Source organism: Martes martes, assembly GCF_963455335.1.
Source record: "Martes martes genome assembly, chromosome: 9".
Taxonomy (NCBI): Eukaryota; Metazoa; Chordata; class Mammalia; order Carnivora; family Mustelidae; genus Martes; species Martes martes.
This window is the reverse complement of record NC_137896.1, coordinates 3225983-3242713: the sequence shown is the minus strand read 5'-3', so window position 1 is coordinate 3242713 and position 16731 is coordinate 3225983. Positions and strand designations below refer to the sequence as shown.

The window sequence follows — 16731 nt, the reverse complement described above, 5'->3', positions numbered from 1 at the left end:
GAAACAAGATGTGCACTTCCATCAGTCATTTGATTTTCAAATAGGGAACCAATGAAATCCAGTGGGGAAAGGAAAGCCTTTTCATCAAACAGTTCTGTAATAATTGCATGTCCATATGAAAAAATGAACCTCAACTCCTGTATCATACCATAACCAAATGTTAATTTGAGATGGATCAAAATCCCAAACATAAAAGCTAAAACCACAAAGTTTTTTATAGACAAACAAAAGAACATCTTTGTGACTTGGTAGTAGGCAAAAATGACTTAAGGCACACAAAGCAGTAAGTACCATGGGAAAACGTGATCAAGTGAACTTGAAACTTAAAGACTTCTGCTCATGAAAGATATCCCTAAGAAAATAAATAAGTAAGATGCAGATGGGGATAAAATACTATTACACAGAACATCTATCTATCAGAAGACTGGTACCTGCATATGTAACAACTCAAAAACTTAATTAAAAAAAGACAGCCCAGTATAAAAAGATGAAATATTTAAATGTATATATATCAATGGATATATATCAATGGATAAATATCAAATATTTATCAAATATTATCAAATATTTAAATGGATATATCAAATATTTGATATATCAAATATATCAAATATATTCAAATATTTAAATGGATATATATCAATGGTCACCAAGCGAATGTAAAATGACTAAAATATATCTTGATATCTGAACATGTAGTGGTACCACTGTGCAAGTTGTAGGACTTGGCCAGCAGTGTTATACAATTCCAGTTATATTCTTGTAGCAACTAGATGTTTGGATCCAATCAAACTAATAGGATGAAAGGCAAGAGCCTTGAACATATTGACAAGAAAGTGGTCATAGGTTTTAGACTAGATACAGAAAACAAGTTCAGGAAGGAGTTGAAAAATTGGGGTGGAGGAAATACAGGTTCAGGTAATACTGGTATCAAATTTATGAACGTGAATGTATGAAAATTTTGGCTTTGTCTTCATTAGTCTTTTTTTTTTCTGCAGAGAGCATGCAGCTGCTACCCCACGTGATCAGAGTCAAGAGCAGAGTTAGAGAAAACAAGTTTAATACCTTCAATGCTGTATATTTGTACTTTATCCTCGGGGACAGTCACTGCTTCCCACTGATGATCCTTAAATAAAAACAGGTTTGATTATAAATAAATAACTTACTTCTGCTTTAAATCTTCTTTAAATACCAATTTAAAAACACAGAAGTTATTCAAACAATAAAGTTATTTTTTATTAAGTATCACTAAGTAACACATTTCTTGCTACATCAATTGATTGTGTAATACATTATAAAGCATCACATTTAATCTATTTGCTCACTTTTAAAAGGAAATACTGGTATGATTTCATAGTACAATGGTATAATTTCTTGTTTTTGACCAAAAAAGCAATCATTACTATTAATATTTATTAGAGGATATCCTTTTTTTAAAATGTTACCAAATCCTGTCATTTATGCCTTTGAAAAGAATGTGAAATCCTATGCATTCCTCAATTCCCACTCACTGACTGATCAACCTTAGATTCAAACACCGAATGCACATGAATAATCACCATATTTGCCCCTCCTCCCCTTCCATACGCTTTCACTGAAAATTTGTATAACTTAATAAAATAATACTGAATTCACAAAAAAAGCTACAGGAAAAATTAGATATCATTCCTAAAAGATGATATCCTAAAACCTTCCACTAATCTTGTAAGGAAACTATATTCCCTTCTTTTGTTACTTAAGGACATTTTATAGAAATTCACCCTTTACCTTCAATCTCTTCACTAACTCCCTCCACTTCTTTTCCTTAATTGAAACGTGGCCATATGCTGAGGGCACCACCACCGTCATGGCATCTCCAGGTAAGGTGCTAATTCTCCCATACCTCAAAGCCTCAGGGTCGGGAGGAAAGTGTTGCTACCCTCTTCTCTGCCCCAAAGTTTTGAGCAACTGCTTATTTTCTATGTGTAAAAACACTTGCTCCTTTGAGGCACATGCCAGATGGTTGTTAACTTCAAAGTGATGCTTCCTGGTTTACTACCTCCCCTTCTAAGAAATTTTTATATTATGGAAATGTTCATGATTTTTATTTATTTTTATTTTTTAACTTAAATGCAATTAACAGTGTATCATTACTTTCAGAGGTAGAGTTCAGTGATTCATCAGTCTTACATAACACCCAGTGCTTGTTACATCACATGCCTTCCTTAATGCCCATCACCCTGGTACCCCGTCCCTCCATGCACCTCCCCTCTAGCAACCCTCAGTGTGTTTCCTATCATTGAGAGTCTCTTATGGTTTGTCTCCCTCTCTGATTTCATCTTGTTTTATTTTTCCCTCTCTTCCCCTATGATTGTCTGTTTTGTTTCTTAAATTCCACATATGTGTGGAGATCATATGATAGTTGTCCTCCTCGGATTGACTTATTTCGCTTAGCATAATACCCTCTAGTTCTATCTGCGTCCTTGTCAATGGCGAGATTTCATTTTTTGATGGTTGAGCAGTATTCCATTGTGTGTGTGTGTATATATATATACACACACGCAATGTGTGTATATATGTGTGTGTGTGTGTATACATATATATGTATATATACCTACATATATATACATGTGTATATATACATACATACATATATATGTATGCATATATATACATATATATGTATATACACACACACACATACATACACACACCCCACATATACCATGTGGGGTATATATATACATATATACGTACATACACACACACAACCCCAATGGAATATATACAATGGCATTGTATTTATACACATGTAATACAATTCCATTGTGTGTGTGTGTGTAATACAATTCCATTGTGTGTATATATAGATATAAATATTATATATCTATATATACATACCACATCTTCTTTATCCATTCATCTGTCGATGGATATCTGGGCTCTTTCCATAGTTTGGCTATTGTGGACATTGCTGCTATGAACATCGGGGTGCAGGGGCCCCCAAGAATCACTACCTTTCTATCTTTGGGGTATGTACCCAGTAGTGCAATTGCTGGGTCACAGGGTAGCTCTATTTTTAACTTTTTGAGGAACCTCCACACTGTTTTCCAGAGTGGCTGCACCAGCTTGCATTCCCACCCATAGTGTAAGAGGGTTCCCCTTTCTCCGCATCCTTGCCGGCATCAGTGGTTTCCTGACTTGTTAATTTTAGCTATTCTGACTAGTGTGAGGTGGTACCTCATTGTGGTTTTGATTTGTATTTCCCTGATGCCAAATGATGTGGAGCATTTTTTTTTTTCATGTGTCTGTTGGCCATTTGTAAGTTTTCTTTGGAGAAATGTCTGTTCATACCTTCTGCCCATTTCATGACTGGATTATCTGTTCTTTGGGTGTTCAATTTGATTAAGTCCTTTATAGATTTTGGATTCTAGCCCTTTTTCAGATAAGACATTTACAAAAATCTTCTCCCATTCCATAAGTTGTCTTTTGGTTCTGTCAACTTTTCCTTTGCTGTGCAAAAGCTTTTTATCCTTATGAAGTCCTAATAATTCATTTTTGCCTGTCTCCCTTGCCTTTGGAGACGTGTCTAGCAAGAAGTTGCTGTGGCCAAGGTCAAAGAGGTTGCTGCCTATGTTCTCCTCTAGGATTTTGATGGATTCCTGTCTCACATTGAGATCTTTCATCCATTTAAAGTTTATTTTTGTGTATGGTGTAGGAAATGATCCAGTTTCATTCTTTTGCATGTGGCTTTTCAATTTTCCCAACATCATTTGTTGAAGAGACTTTCTTTCCATTGGATATTTCTTTCCTGTTTTGTTGAAGATCAGTTGGCCATAGAGTTGAGGGTTCATTTCTGGGCTCTCTATTCTGTTCCACTGATCTATTTGTCTGTTTTTGTGCCAGTACCATACTGTCTTGATGATTACAGCTTTGTAATAGAGCTTAAAGTCCGGAATTGTGATGTCACCAGCTTTAGTTTTCTTTTTTCAAAATTCTTTTGGTTATTCAGGGTCTTTTCTGGTTCCATACAAATTTTAGGATTATTTGTTCCAGTTCTGTGAAAAGTGTTGATGGTATTTTCATAGGGATTGCATTGACTGTACAAACTGCTCCAGGTAGCAAAGACATTTTAACAATATTTGTTCTTCTAATCCATGAGCATGGAGTGTTTTCCATTTCTTTGTGTCTTCCTCAATTTATTTTATGAGTGTTCTATAGTTTTCAGAGTATAGATCCTTCCCCTCTTTGGTTAGGCTTATTCCTAGTATCCTACGGTTTTGGGTGCAATTGTAAATGGGATTGATTCCTTAATTTCTGTTTCTTCTGTTTCAGTATATAAAAATGCAACTGATATCTGTACATTGATTTTATATTCTGCCACTTTGCTGAATTCCTATATGAGTTCTAGCAATTCTGGGGTGGAGTCTTTTGGGTTTTCCACATAAAATATCATGTCATCTGTGAAGACTGAGAGTTTGACTTCTTTGCCAATTCAGATGCCTTTTATTTCCTTTTTTTGTCTGCTGAGGTGAGGACTTCTAGTACTACGTTGAATAACAGTGGTAAGAGTGGACATCCCTGTCCTGTTCCTTACCTTAGGGGGAAAGCTCTCCAGTTTCCCCCATGGGGAATGATATTCACAGTGGGCTTTTTGTAAATGGCTTTTATGATATCGAGGTATGTTCCCTCTATCCCTACACTGTGGAGACTTTTAATCAAGAAAGGATATTGTATTTTGTTAAATATTTTTTTCTGCATCTATTGAGGGGATCATATGGGTGGGAGGCAACTTTAAACATTAGACTGAGTTACCAGAGAGTATCTCTATAAAGAAGCAACACTTATACTGAAATCTAAATGGGAAGAAACTGAGATGCAAAGATCTGGAAGTTTCTGGGCAGAAGAACAAACAAGTAGAAAGATCTGAAATGGGCGCGATCTTTGTTAAAGAAAGAAAAAAAAATGAACGTGGCTGGAACGTAGTAAGCATAGAGAATGGTCTGAGATGTCAGAGAAATAGCCAAGGACCAGATCACAATGACCCTCATACACAATGTTAAAGAGACAGAAGGAGGATTTTAAGCAGCCACTACACGGAGAATGGCTTTTAGGAAAGTCAGAGAGAATACAGGGTGAATGTACTACTGCTAGAGAAATCCAAGAAAGAGAGAATTCTAAATATGCATTTTGGAGGACTCTCCCTGCCTTTCTAGGTTCGTTTCTGGCACATGGCAGGCATTTAACATTTATAAATGCATTTTATACTCTACCTACCGGATATCATACTATAATTGCTTATTTTCTTGTTGGAATCATCCATTAGACCACACTGAGTGCAGGCAGGGACTACATCGATCCTATTCCACCCTCTTCTCCCAAAACTGAAGTTCATTTCTAAAGATAAACTAGTTAAAAAATATTCCTACAAACCCTACTGGAATAAATACACCAATTAAAACTGTGAGTGGCCCTGAGAAGCTGTGCTAATATTTGGAACTCAATTTTAATTAAGTATTCTATGAAGATGCTCTAAAATAAAAAGAAATAACAGTATGTGGATAACCTCAGGGGCATTTGCTTAATGTCTATCTATAGTTTACCTGGAACAAAACGCAGGATTTTATAAGAGACAGAGTAAAAAGACTAATGCCTCATTAAAATTTAGCAACTGCAATTAGATTAGTAAATGCAGATCAACTCTTAGTTGGATTTTTATAAAGCAACTATATAGTCCAGACTAGAAGTATGCCCCTGGACTAAATATTAAGTGGTAGATATTTGTAAACAATGGCTCGAGAATTCTCTTCAGGTTAAAAAGAAGTCAGAAAATATAACATCTGGAAGGTTTAAATATAGCTACAATACAGCACGTAAAGAACTAAAGCATTTCCAAACACTACCATAAGAATCAATACCTTACTATTTTCAAATAGAAGATTTTATGAATGGATAAGATCACTTACCAGTATTTGTTAAAGTATTTTTAAGTGAGTGCCTCTACATTTGAGTAACTGGTATCTTTTCTAGATTCCAGTTCATATGTTCATACGAGTGTTAAATGTTAGATAATTAACATGTAATTTATTTCTGAAAAATCTTAGGTTAAAATACTAGTATTAAAATCTAGCATTAATTTTTCTGTTGCAATTAGACATCAGAAATAATCTTCATTACTAATTAATGGAATGGGCTACCATGCTAATCAGAACTATAGGGTTAATACTGAAATCTATTAAAATAGCCAGAAAAACAAATAAACAAAAATCCACATTCTTAAATTAAAACATTTTATAACATATATATACACACACACACACACACACACACACACACAAAGATAAAATGGTAGATGGAATAAAGCTTACATCATTATCTCCAGCAATGTAGAATGATAGAGTCTGGCTCCCAAGATTAAAATCTATCCAAAATTCCTCAAGTTTTTCATCTGAAGGTATTTGCAACTAATAAAAAAATAAACAATTATTATATACAATGATTTTAAAAATGACAGTAGAAAATGATGACTATGTTATATTCTTGGTTGAGGTTTTGTTTTTTTTTTTTTTTAAAGAAAAGAGGAAGGGCACCTGGGTGGCTCAGTGGGTTAAAGCCTCTGCCTTCGGCTCAGGTCATGATCCCAGGGTCCTGGGATCAAGCCCCGCTTTGGGCTCTCTGCTCAGCAAGGAGACTGCTTCCTCTCCTCTCTCTGCCTGCCTCTCTGCCCACTTGTGATCTCTGTCTGTCAAATAAATAAAATCTTTAAATAAAAATAAAGAGAGGACAGCCAGAAGGTGAGGTAAGAGAAAGAGCAGCCAAGCACAACATTTAATCAGAAACAATAAAAAGAAATGCTGCTTTAGTACCTTACACAGAAATTAACTAGCTCCAAAAAATCACAAATATTCCAAGTACAAATAAAGGTTGAAAATATTAGTTTGACTATATTATTGAATGCTAAATCAATAATGGGCTTGACTTAAAGGGAAAACAAGCAAATCTGAAGTACAGCCTTTATATTTCAGTTATCCTTGGCTATAAATACTTCACTTCATAAAATGGCTCTTAGATACAGAATACTAGACCAGCTGTATTTGTGATCAAGTTATGACTATTTTTAATATTCTTGTCAACCTGTAACCTATAATTCACTAGATCTGTATCAAAGTTCATCTAATACCTAAAACATGTTTCATTTATTCATTCATTCATTTATTCATTTTAACTCTTTTGGTACAGAAAGATACAGACAGAGAGCATGAGCAGGGAGAGAGACAGAAGGAGAAGGAGAAGCAGACTCCCCGCTGATCGGGGAGCCCAAAGTGGGGCTTGATCCCAGGACTCTGGGATCATGACCTGAGCTGAAGGCAGACGCTTAACCATCTGAGCCACCCAGGTACCCCAACATGTTAAATTTAAAACTTACCTCATATTTATCAAGAAATGCTGATAAACAAGGAAATGTAAAGACCCTGAAATAAAAAGCAGTTCATGTTAAAAAAATATTAATAAGCCTTCACACTGTAATCTTGACTAGCCATAGAAATCATGTCTAGGATCAAAAGGTAATCAGGCTGTGGTCCTAATGATTTAAATAAAATCGTATCTCCTTCTAAACTAAAATAAGAGTTTAGTGGAAATGTGTTTCTGAAGAAAAAGTATATTATTTTGAGGATACTACTCAACCTCCCCTTCTAACTACAGTGACTATACCAATTTACTTTTTATGCTATAGAGTATAAGGAGAAATTCCTAATTTTGCTTATACTATTAAGATAGTGGAAGCTCCCATAGGGTTTACACAGGAAAAGAAGAGTAGAAGTGACTAATACAGCTAATAAAAATGACTGAATTTGCCGAACACTTTCTTGGTCAGACATTTTTTATTATAAGCACTTAACATAATCATCTCATCTAATTTCTACAACAAACATATGAAGTAAGTATTACTGTATTCTCATTTTACATCTAAGGAAACTGAGGCAAGTAAGTTTAATAATTTGCCCACATTAGAATAGGAAGAGGGGAACCTATGATTCAAATCCAAAGAGCCTGAGTCCCTGTACTCAACCCTCACCCTGTCCTTGTTTCCTTAGTAAATGAAGTAAATGTTCAATAAAGGTGTCCTGAGCATCTATGATATGATGCCAGGGAATGAAATGCAAATACTGCTCTGTTACTATCAAAAGTGTTATTTACTTTTCATTTCATGCCCATTCCTGAGATGAAATAACCTCAGAAAGAGGTTAGTGTTACAGTGTGTTAATTATTAAAAAAAGATAATTTGTTTGCTATATATTTTTATTCCAGTATGTGGATGAAGGAGGCAATATTAATACTACGTTTTTATTATTCCTCAAACACTAAATTTATATAAGGTATATGCAATTCTAAATAAACCAATTTTTAAATACTAAATACAAATATACGTTTCCTCTAAAAAGTACAAAGTAAAATAAGACCCGCAGGAGATTATTTCAGTCGACCAGTGCAGTAACTTATACATGGCATTACAAAAAAATATTGTTTTAAATATCCCTGTGCATTTTACATCCCAAAGACCAAATACATTTTAAAGGTTCAACAACACTGTGTGCTGCCTCCTGGCCTGGGCTAGTTTTTGTGTTTTTTTATCAGTAAATGGTTGAATACTATATTAAGTTTACCTTCTCTTGTCTCCAAGCATGCCATTTACAAGGTTGAGAAATACTCTGCAATCCTAATTTTAAAAAAAGAGACTTTAAAAAAGCATAGTAATGAAAACCCCTATTGTTAATTTATTATTTTTATACTACTTACTGTTTCAAATTCAGAATCTTTAATTCCTTTAAATGCATTAGCAATAAAATCCATTGAAAACCACTGACATGCCAATTCTTGTCTTTGTTTTTCTGTAGTCATTCTACATAGTGCTTCTACGATACCTACTTGTAAGTCATAATCTTAAAAAAAATTGTTAATGTATTATTAGAAAGTATGAAAAATAAGTTTATAAAAGTCATTGGTTACAAGCAATTAGAACAAGCAAGAGAAAGAAGGAAAATACTGGTGTCATTCACTCATCTTTTGCTGTTTTGTTCATATGGATTAGACAGATCTCATCAGTACAGAAATGAATACAGCCCAAACAAGAAGTTTGGTGCAAATAACAAGTTTACTAATAGAAGAAAAGAGTAAAACTTTTTTAAAAAAAAAAAGAATATTTGAAAGAAACTCCTAAATATTCAAAGACTCTGCCATTCCATTATTAGAGTTGTGAACTGCAAAATAACTCACAGGATAGTCTACAAATCACAGAAGCTTTTACTTTTGTATGATGGTTACAGTCATTCCAAAGTACTTTAACCAGTGGTTGGTTTGATATGTAAACCACTACATCAAAATTTTCTCATACGAAACTTAGAAAAGATTGAGTTCTTTTAAAAAACTCATTGTTTAAAAACAAATCTTGAAGTACCCAAAATATTAATAATTTCACAAAACACCATTTGAGGAATTTCTTAGGAAAAGTAATTCAAATATGTTAGAAAATTAAATTGTTATTCATTAAGTCTACCATTAGGCACAATTTATATCTGAAGACTCCTACTGTCATGTTTAATTATTATTTTAGTCTCATAGATATAGATCATTTAATCACATATTAATAACTGAAAATTGCTTGATTGTACATAGTTTATAATTCCCTCACATAATCTCACTACATTACAATGTTAATATTATTTTGACTAAAGAGATATTATATTTTACTAATACATTTGGAATACTTCCAAATATGAACATTTTGAAAAAGCATACTTACCTCCAGCATCTAAAATCCTTTCTCCCATACTACTCCTGTAAATCAAAATAACAGATTACATAGCAAACTAGTATCAATTAAATAAAAAACCCACATATTTAGGGGGCAAAAACTTCACTAAAATTTACAATTGGCGAGTATCATAGACTTTTGCAGAAAATATAACCATAAATTATATTAGAAATCTACAGCAGTTTGTTTATCAGTTTTAATTATTAATGCAACTCATGGTTGTCTTACAGCCTTCTAAAATATCCTTTAAATTCTTAACCTGAACCACTAATTAAAGCAATATGGTACAAATTATTACATGAGAATTAACATTTCTTGGTTATAGAGTATTTTCCTGGCATCTTGAGGCATTTTGTCAAGCATAGCATTCATTTTTTTGAGAGTCTAGAAAAGAAAAAAAGATAATTCATTAACTTTATATATTCAGTGAAACATAAAGTATTTAGAGAAATATTCTAGGTATACAAACTTAGAAGCCTATTTTTTTTCCCTTTAGTACAGCATTTTAAGTAGGGAATGGAGAAGGGTCAAGAATATCAAGTATAAAACAGTGAATACAAAAAGCATGAAACAAAGGATATCAAGAATAAAATATACCATGATTCCAGTTATACTCTGCAATAAGACATATGTTTAATATTACTCTGTTATAAGAACTAAAGGAACAAAAACTATTACTTAATAGTTGTTCTTATGGTTATATATATGCACACACATACACATATTAACATAGGTTATTTTTAACATTTAAATACTGAGAACTCCTAATATCTAGATGCTATAATTTATTTTCATACAAGCTATATGCATATATAAACACAGATAGCTATGAATTTTCAATAAATATTTGGGTAACATATTTATTCATCATGTCAGACAATGAATTTAAGACAACAGAAATATACTACATAATTAATTCAGTACCAAGAAAAAACTACTCATTTTGATGAATTGCTACTAAATGTGCTTCACTTTCTCATTTTTAGTTTTTTAAAATAATCTAACAAATGGTTTTACCTCCTGCTGAATACAAATATTCACTCTTGAGTCAATAACCAGGACACAGATTCGAGGCACAAAACTTTCCACTACTTGCCTTTTACCTGAAAATTTTAAATCGTTAATAAACGTGTATTTTAAATTCTTTTAAGTGGCAATCTTTTCTTATATGAATTAATGAAAGAATGTACTAGTTCCGAAAAGGCCCACTGACAGTCTTGGGCAACAGGAAACATGAAATCCAGTCCTAGTTGTCCCACTAACTAGCTCTGTGGCTTTGAAAAAAACACCTCTCAACAGATTTGACTCATCTTGAGCTGGCAAAGGCATAACTTCAGATTCAGCTTCTCCTTTCAGATTTAAGGTAGTAGGGCTTTTTTCAGATGAAATAAATATAGTTCAAAAGTGAAATTTCTATCATGAAGTTCTTATGAAAACTGGCCTCATTAATTTAATCATATATCAAAAGCTCCATAATGGCCATAATCACTCCTTGATATAAAGATCTAAACATCTTGAGCTTTTTTTCTAAAGTTAACCCTAGTCTCAAAAGACAAGGTTTTATCAATACTAAATATATTCAGAGGAATTTGCCACATGCTATTTCATAATGCAAATTTAAAAAATAATTTTAAATAATGGCGATACTACAACAGAAAATACACAATTTTCCAGGTAACTACACTGAAGGTAAAAAAAAAAAAAAAGAATAAAAACACTTAGTTAGGTAAAAAGATATAATTATTTACTTAAAAAAACACATGGATTACTTCATATTCATTGATGCTTTAGGACTGTTTTCTTCCCTAAAAACTTAAAAGTTTAGGCTAGATTATATGTCAGCTGTAAAGCAATCAATGAAAAGGTAGCATTAACTATATCGAAGTAAATAGCAATTGAGCTTTTAAAAATTTTTGGCTTTGAAGGCAAACTGTCCTTTTATTTATAAATAATTCTCCAGCCTCAGTGACCAATCCTAGGTAATTCTTCTTCAACCAACAGAGATAAAATAATTTGCTGGACTGCTGCCCTGGCATAAAACAACGGTCATCTGCAAGTGAGAATGAGTTGTTATGTGTTCTACAGACTGAAAATTCTGTCCCATTAGGTCAAGAGTTAGCAAATTAGGGCCTACAAACCAAGTCCACCCTACTGCCCATTTCATATGGCTCTGTTATTCATCAGTAGGTACTCAACGGAAATATCTGCATCACTGAACCAGCAGTATCGCACTGAGTTTCATTCTCCTCTCAGGAATTTAGCCAGTAACTGAACAGCTTTAGTAATTAGCATGGGCTATAGAGTTTATATTTATTAATGAATTCAACCCAAAGTTATAAGGCAAAAATCATTCTTATATGAGAAACTTATACTTCACTAAAGTCATTTCAATGAAAGGAAGGTTATCTGAATCACAATAATGCTGAACTGTTTTATCCATTTCCCAGGTTGTCAAAAATTAAAACAAGGAGCGAGATCTCCATTCCCACACACATTTACAGGAGTACATTTTTTTCTAAGTTTCAATTACAGGTCCAGCATCATTTCTGAACACTGATGAAGTACAAAGGAAATTTCCATATTTCAAAATCCATTTAAACGTTCGGCTGAGGAGTTTCTACCAGCCTTCCGTTGAAAGTGATTCATCCATGATGCAATGACATTCTAAAAGGCAAATACTAAGAATCTAATATAATTCCATAAATGCTTTCCAAGTGATGAACATGCTCAATTAAAAATCATGCTCATGAACTGATACCAGTATTTGGCATTATCTACATGGAAAGACATTTTCTAATGCAATTTACATAAAATCTCATTATAGATAAGCATAAAAAATGAACATTTGCAATCAATTCTGATAAGAGCAAACACTAACTCTGAGCCTTAATTAAGTGAAATGTCATCGCCTCAAAAGAGCGCTAGTCTCATTAGTTGACCTATATTACAAAAACACTGTACTCAATTATTGTATCTTGAATTGTACCAAGATCTCTGTGGAAATCTGTTTTCTTTCTTGTTATACAAGTAACTATATAGTATCATTGATTTCTTTTGCTTGGTCCTAATACAAAGCTTAAAATGTTTACTATCTGGCCCTTTACAGGAAAAGGTTGTTGATCACTAAATTAAATAGTTAGATTCCTAATATCAGGACAATACTCTGAGGACTGCAAAATTATACTAAAACCCTAAAAGCAAATTATTGTTTTAAAAGAAAGAAAATGTTTATTATACCTTCATCACTGATGTCATGTATGACCTGAAAAAAAAGAATATTTAATTTGTAATTTATCATCTTGTATTATAAACCATTATAGTGTATTGATACAGTAGTAAATATTAAAAACAGTATTAAAGTAACAGATCCCATTTGAATTCACCATGTAATTATTTAACTTATTAACTATTTACTGTGTTTATCAGGATAAATGCTTTATATAATCTGAGCAGACTAATCCACTCAAGTCACTAACCAATCTGTTGGTGACTTTTCAGCTCTGGACATATAGAACACAAACTGTATTTTAAATAAACACATGCTTGTAAGATTGGTTAATCAATGTGATTTTTACCATCAAAAGATCAAATAAGTCTTCTATCATATTTATAACTGCCTCATCTTTTGAATTTCCTCGGCTGAGAATAATCTCCTTTGATTTTTCAAACCAGGCAACCATGTAAAAAGAGAAATGTATACATTAGTTACTTTGAATTCAATTTTAATAACTTTAAGAATGTACTTATCTTGCATAACAGTAAACTTAGGAATAAAGAAACATTAAAAATAAAAATTCCAGTATTATACTAAAAGAAGTTTCATGTTTGAAAACATCTTTGTTGTTTTCATTTTTTGGTAACTCACTGTATTTTACCATTGTTTAGGTGGGAATGGCTGAACTAATCCTAATTCTAGGCAGAAGACCTTGATTTCCCCTTTCAAATTCCTAGTTCAGGTACATTCATTAATAGATGAAAATAAATCATCATAAATTAAGTTCTTTTGGCATTATTACTATTTGAGAAGTTTTGGTGTTATTTTACTTTAATTAATTCATATATTCGAGAATATACTACATGTTAGGTACTATTCTCAGTGCTAGGTATACAGAAATGAATAAAACAAATAAAATCAATATTCTACATTTTAGCATGGGAAATAGATAATAAGAAATATAAAAAGAAAAACAAAGTTAGACAGTAAATAGATAAGAGAAAATAAAGCAAGTAAAGGCCTCAGGGAGTCTTGTGACCTTAAATTCACATGATCCTCAAGGAGCCTGGTGTAGAGGGTGTCTTTCTGATCTTTATCTTTGTAACATATAGCTCAGGTTACAAAAATATTTTACCTAAAGTTTTAAGTAAACTCCCCAAATTTATTTTTCAACTGTTTGAACATTTATTTTATTAGAAAACACATCTTGAATCTTATTTCCCTTCACATAAATATTACACATTCTATACTTATCTTTTGGACCAGTCCTTGCTTTATCATAGTTGTAAGTCCGGCATGCCCCAATATAGTGATATTTTTGCCACATCGTCCAAAAGAAACCAAAATGGTTGAAACTGCTTGGATATCCTTTTTATTAAGCTCCTAAAACAAAAAATATATATTTAAACATCTGTAAATACAAAATAGTGTGGAACTGGCACTGTGTAATCCTCACATATCCTGAAAGTCAGCTACTACCATCATCTCCATACTGCCAGATACAGAAGTGTGGTTTAGAGAAGCAAAGCTTAAAGCCACCCAGCCTGTGAATGAGAAACCCAGCACAAAAATGCAGATTTGTATAAGTTCAAGAAACTTTAGACTATGGTACAATGAATCAGTTACCTTTAATTCCAAAAAGCTCTATGTATTTAGCCAATCAAAATAAATTTTTATTCAATCTTTTAGATTCATAACAAATCTCAGATACTGGGGTACTGTCAATAATCACCTTTTCTCTGGTATAAAAAATGTCTTACATATAATAAATCAAGTCCAGGATTTCGGATAATTTTTGTTTATTTGTTTTTATCTTTCAAAGCACCAAGCACTGTCCCCATTACATGAACAATATGCTGATAGATTTTTAAAGTTTTTCAAACTTCAAATAGGTAAACTATTTTTCCTCAGTTTAGGTAACATTTAATAGTGGCAACACAATGTAAACATAACTTTTTATATACTGTATTTAGAAAATAGTAGTCTAATATGTTATTTGGGACTCCGGATTTTTTTTTAAAATGAGCACTTATTTATATAACTGTTAACAAGCTTGCCAAAGCCTTTTTACTCATTTCTTCCAATGGAGTGTTTCTTCCTAGAAAGAGTGCTATCCAATAATTTTAACAATCATTCAACAAAAAGGAGTATTTACCCTGCATATAAGGTCATCCAACTTGTGGAAAAACTGCTTGCTGCATTTAATCTTCACCTCTTCACAAATATCAATTTGTAAAAGTGTTTTCAAAGGTTTGAAATCATTTTTCCTTAAAGCATCATCAATGCATTTTTCCAACTGCTAGAGAAATATAGTTAATGGCACAGAGATTGAATCAAAACCAAAATTAGTCACCATATACAATCCAGTAATTTAAGAACTGTTGTCACATGAAAATTCTCAGAAGAGCTTATATTAATTCACTCATTTTTTTTAAAGCTGTCCACTATTAAATTTGGAGTAACAGAGATAGAGATCAAGCTTCTTCCATAATACCAGGATTCTACATAAAACATATATATATATGTGTATATATATATATATATTCATTCTACTAATATATATATACTACTAATATATATATATTACTAATTTTCCACTTCATATCCTTTATTGTAAAGTCATCATTATGTTCAGCTCAAAAAAGAAACCTATTAATGAAAGAAACAAAATAAACTCTATAGTAATTAATACTTAACACCATGGATAAAACCCTAACACATCCGAATATCAGTTTCTTAATGAGGTTTAAATAGTTTTTAAAAAATGCATAAGGACAGATAAAAGCACTGTTTGGCAACTGTATCAATATAATTTAAGAATTAAATATATAATTTGTGTTATACATTTATAACCTTTACAAAATCTACCATCCTTACTACCAAGGTATAACATCACTAATAAGGAATATTTATACTATAATCTGATCACCACATTGGGTGGTAAATTGCATACATCTTAAATAGATACATTAAGTCTTTTTACCAAAATCCCAGTATCTTAGTTTTAGACCCTGACATAAAAATATCCAGACATAAATTATACATGAATCACTGCATAATTTTCAATATAAAAGGCATACGTAAATAATCAGCATCTTTCATACCTCATAAATAAGATTTTGAAAACAAATCTACTAAAAAAATGAAAGAGTAACATTTTAAATTATTCCACTCTTGACCATTTCATAAAAACAAGTAAGCTTCCTTTTTCCTAAAAATACAGCACTTAACACCTATAAACAAACAAAAGTGATTTTAGGAATTAAAATACTTCCTTCTTTTTGGTCTAAGACTACCTACCTGGAGATCCGGTCTTATGGGCATTTTGACTTAATTTTAAAACAGCAAGACAAAACAAACACCTGTAAAAACAAAACATATGCTTTTAGTATCTTATAATCTATTCTGTATGTTCATCGTTCAAAATCTTAATACACATAAATAAGCACTGGTGCTTATACTCAAGGCAATAAATAATTTCAAGCTCCTCACTATTTATGAAATTACACAGGTGCATCTGGTCAAGGAAGTTTCTGGAGGAAAGTCTGAAGATCATTTATTCAAGCCTTCTCTTCTTATAGATTACTTAAGTAAATGTCACAAGTCTTGCCAAAAGGTCACAAAACTAGTTAGTGAAAAAATACAAACCTGGATCTCTCTCATTAGGGATTCCTGCTATACTTGTTCCAACTTTAGGAACAAGAAGAAAATAATCTTGAATTAA

At 32.3% G+C, this 16731-nt stretch overlaps 1 protein-coding gene across 1 annotated transcript in view; it reads right to left on the bottom strand.

Annotated features, from left to right (window-relative positions):
- Positions 1–16331, bottom strand: part of SYCP2 (synaptonemal complex protein 2) — a gene marked incomplete at its 5' end in the record, with an annotated part of 59837 nt that extends 43506 nt beyond the window's left edge. The window contains 13 exons of the mRNA XM_080814210.1: positions 1066–1126; positions 6348–6443; positions 7406–7451; positions 8646–8698; positions 8779–8921; positions 9782–9816; positions 10092–10177; positions 10811–10896; positions 13031–13055; positions 13369–13473; positions 14262–14390; positions 15163–15306; positions 16308–16331. Coding sequence (XP_080670336.1) covers positions 1066–1126; positions 6348–6443; positions 7406–7451; positions 8646–8698; positions 8779–8921; positions 9782–9816; positions 10092–10177; positions 10811–10896; positions 13031–13055; positions 13369–13473; positions 14262–14390; positions 15163–15306; positions 16308–16331 — 1033 coding nt within the window. The remainder of the gene's footprint in view (positions 1–1065; positions 1127–6347; positions 6444–7405; positions 7452–8645; positions 8699–8778; positions 8922–9781; positions 9817–10091; positions 10178–10810; positions 10897–13030; positions 13056–13368; positions 13474–14261; positions 14391–15162; positions 15307–16307) is intronic.
- Between the last annotated feature and the right edge of the window lie 400 nt (positions 16332–16731).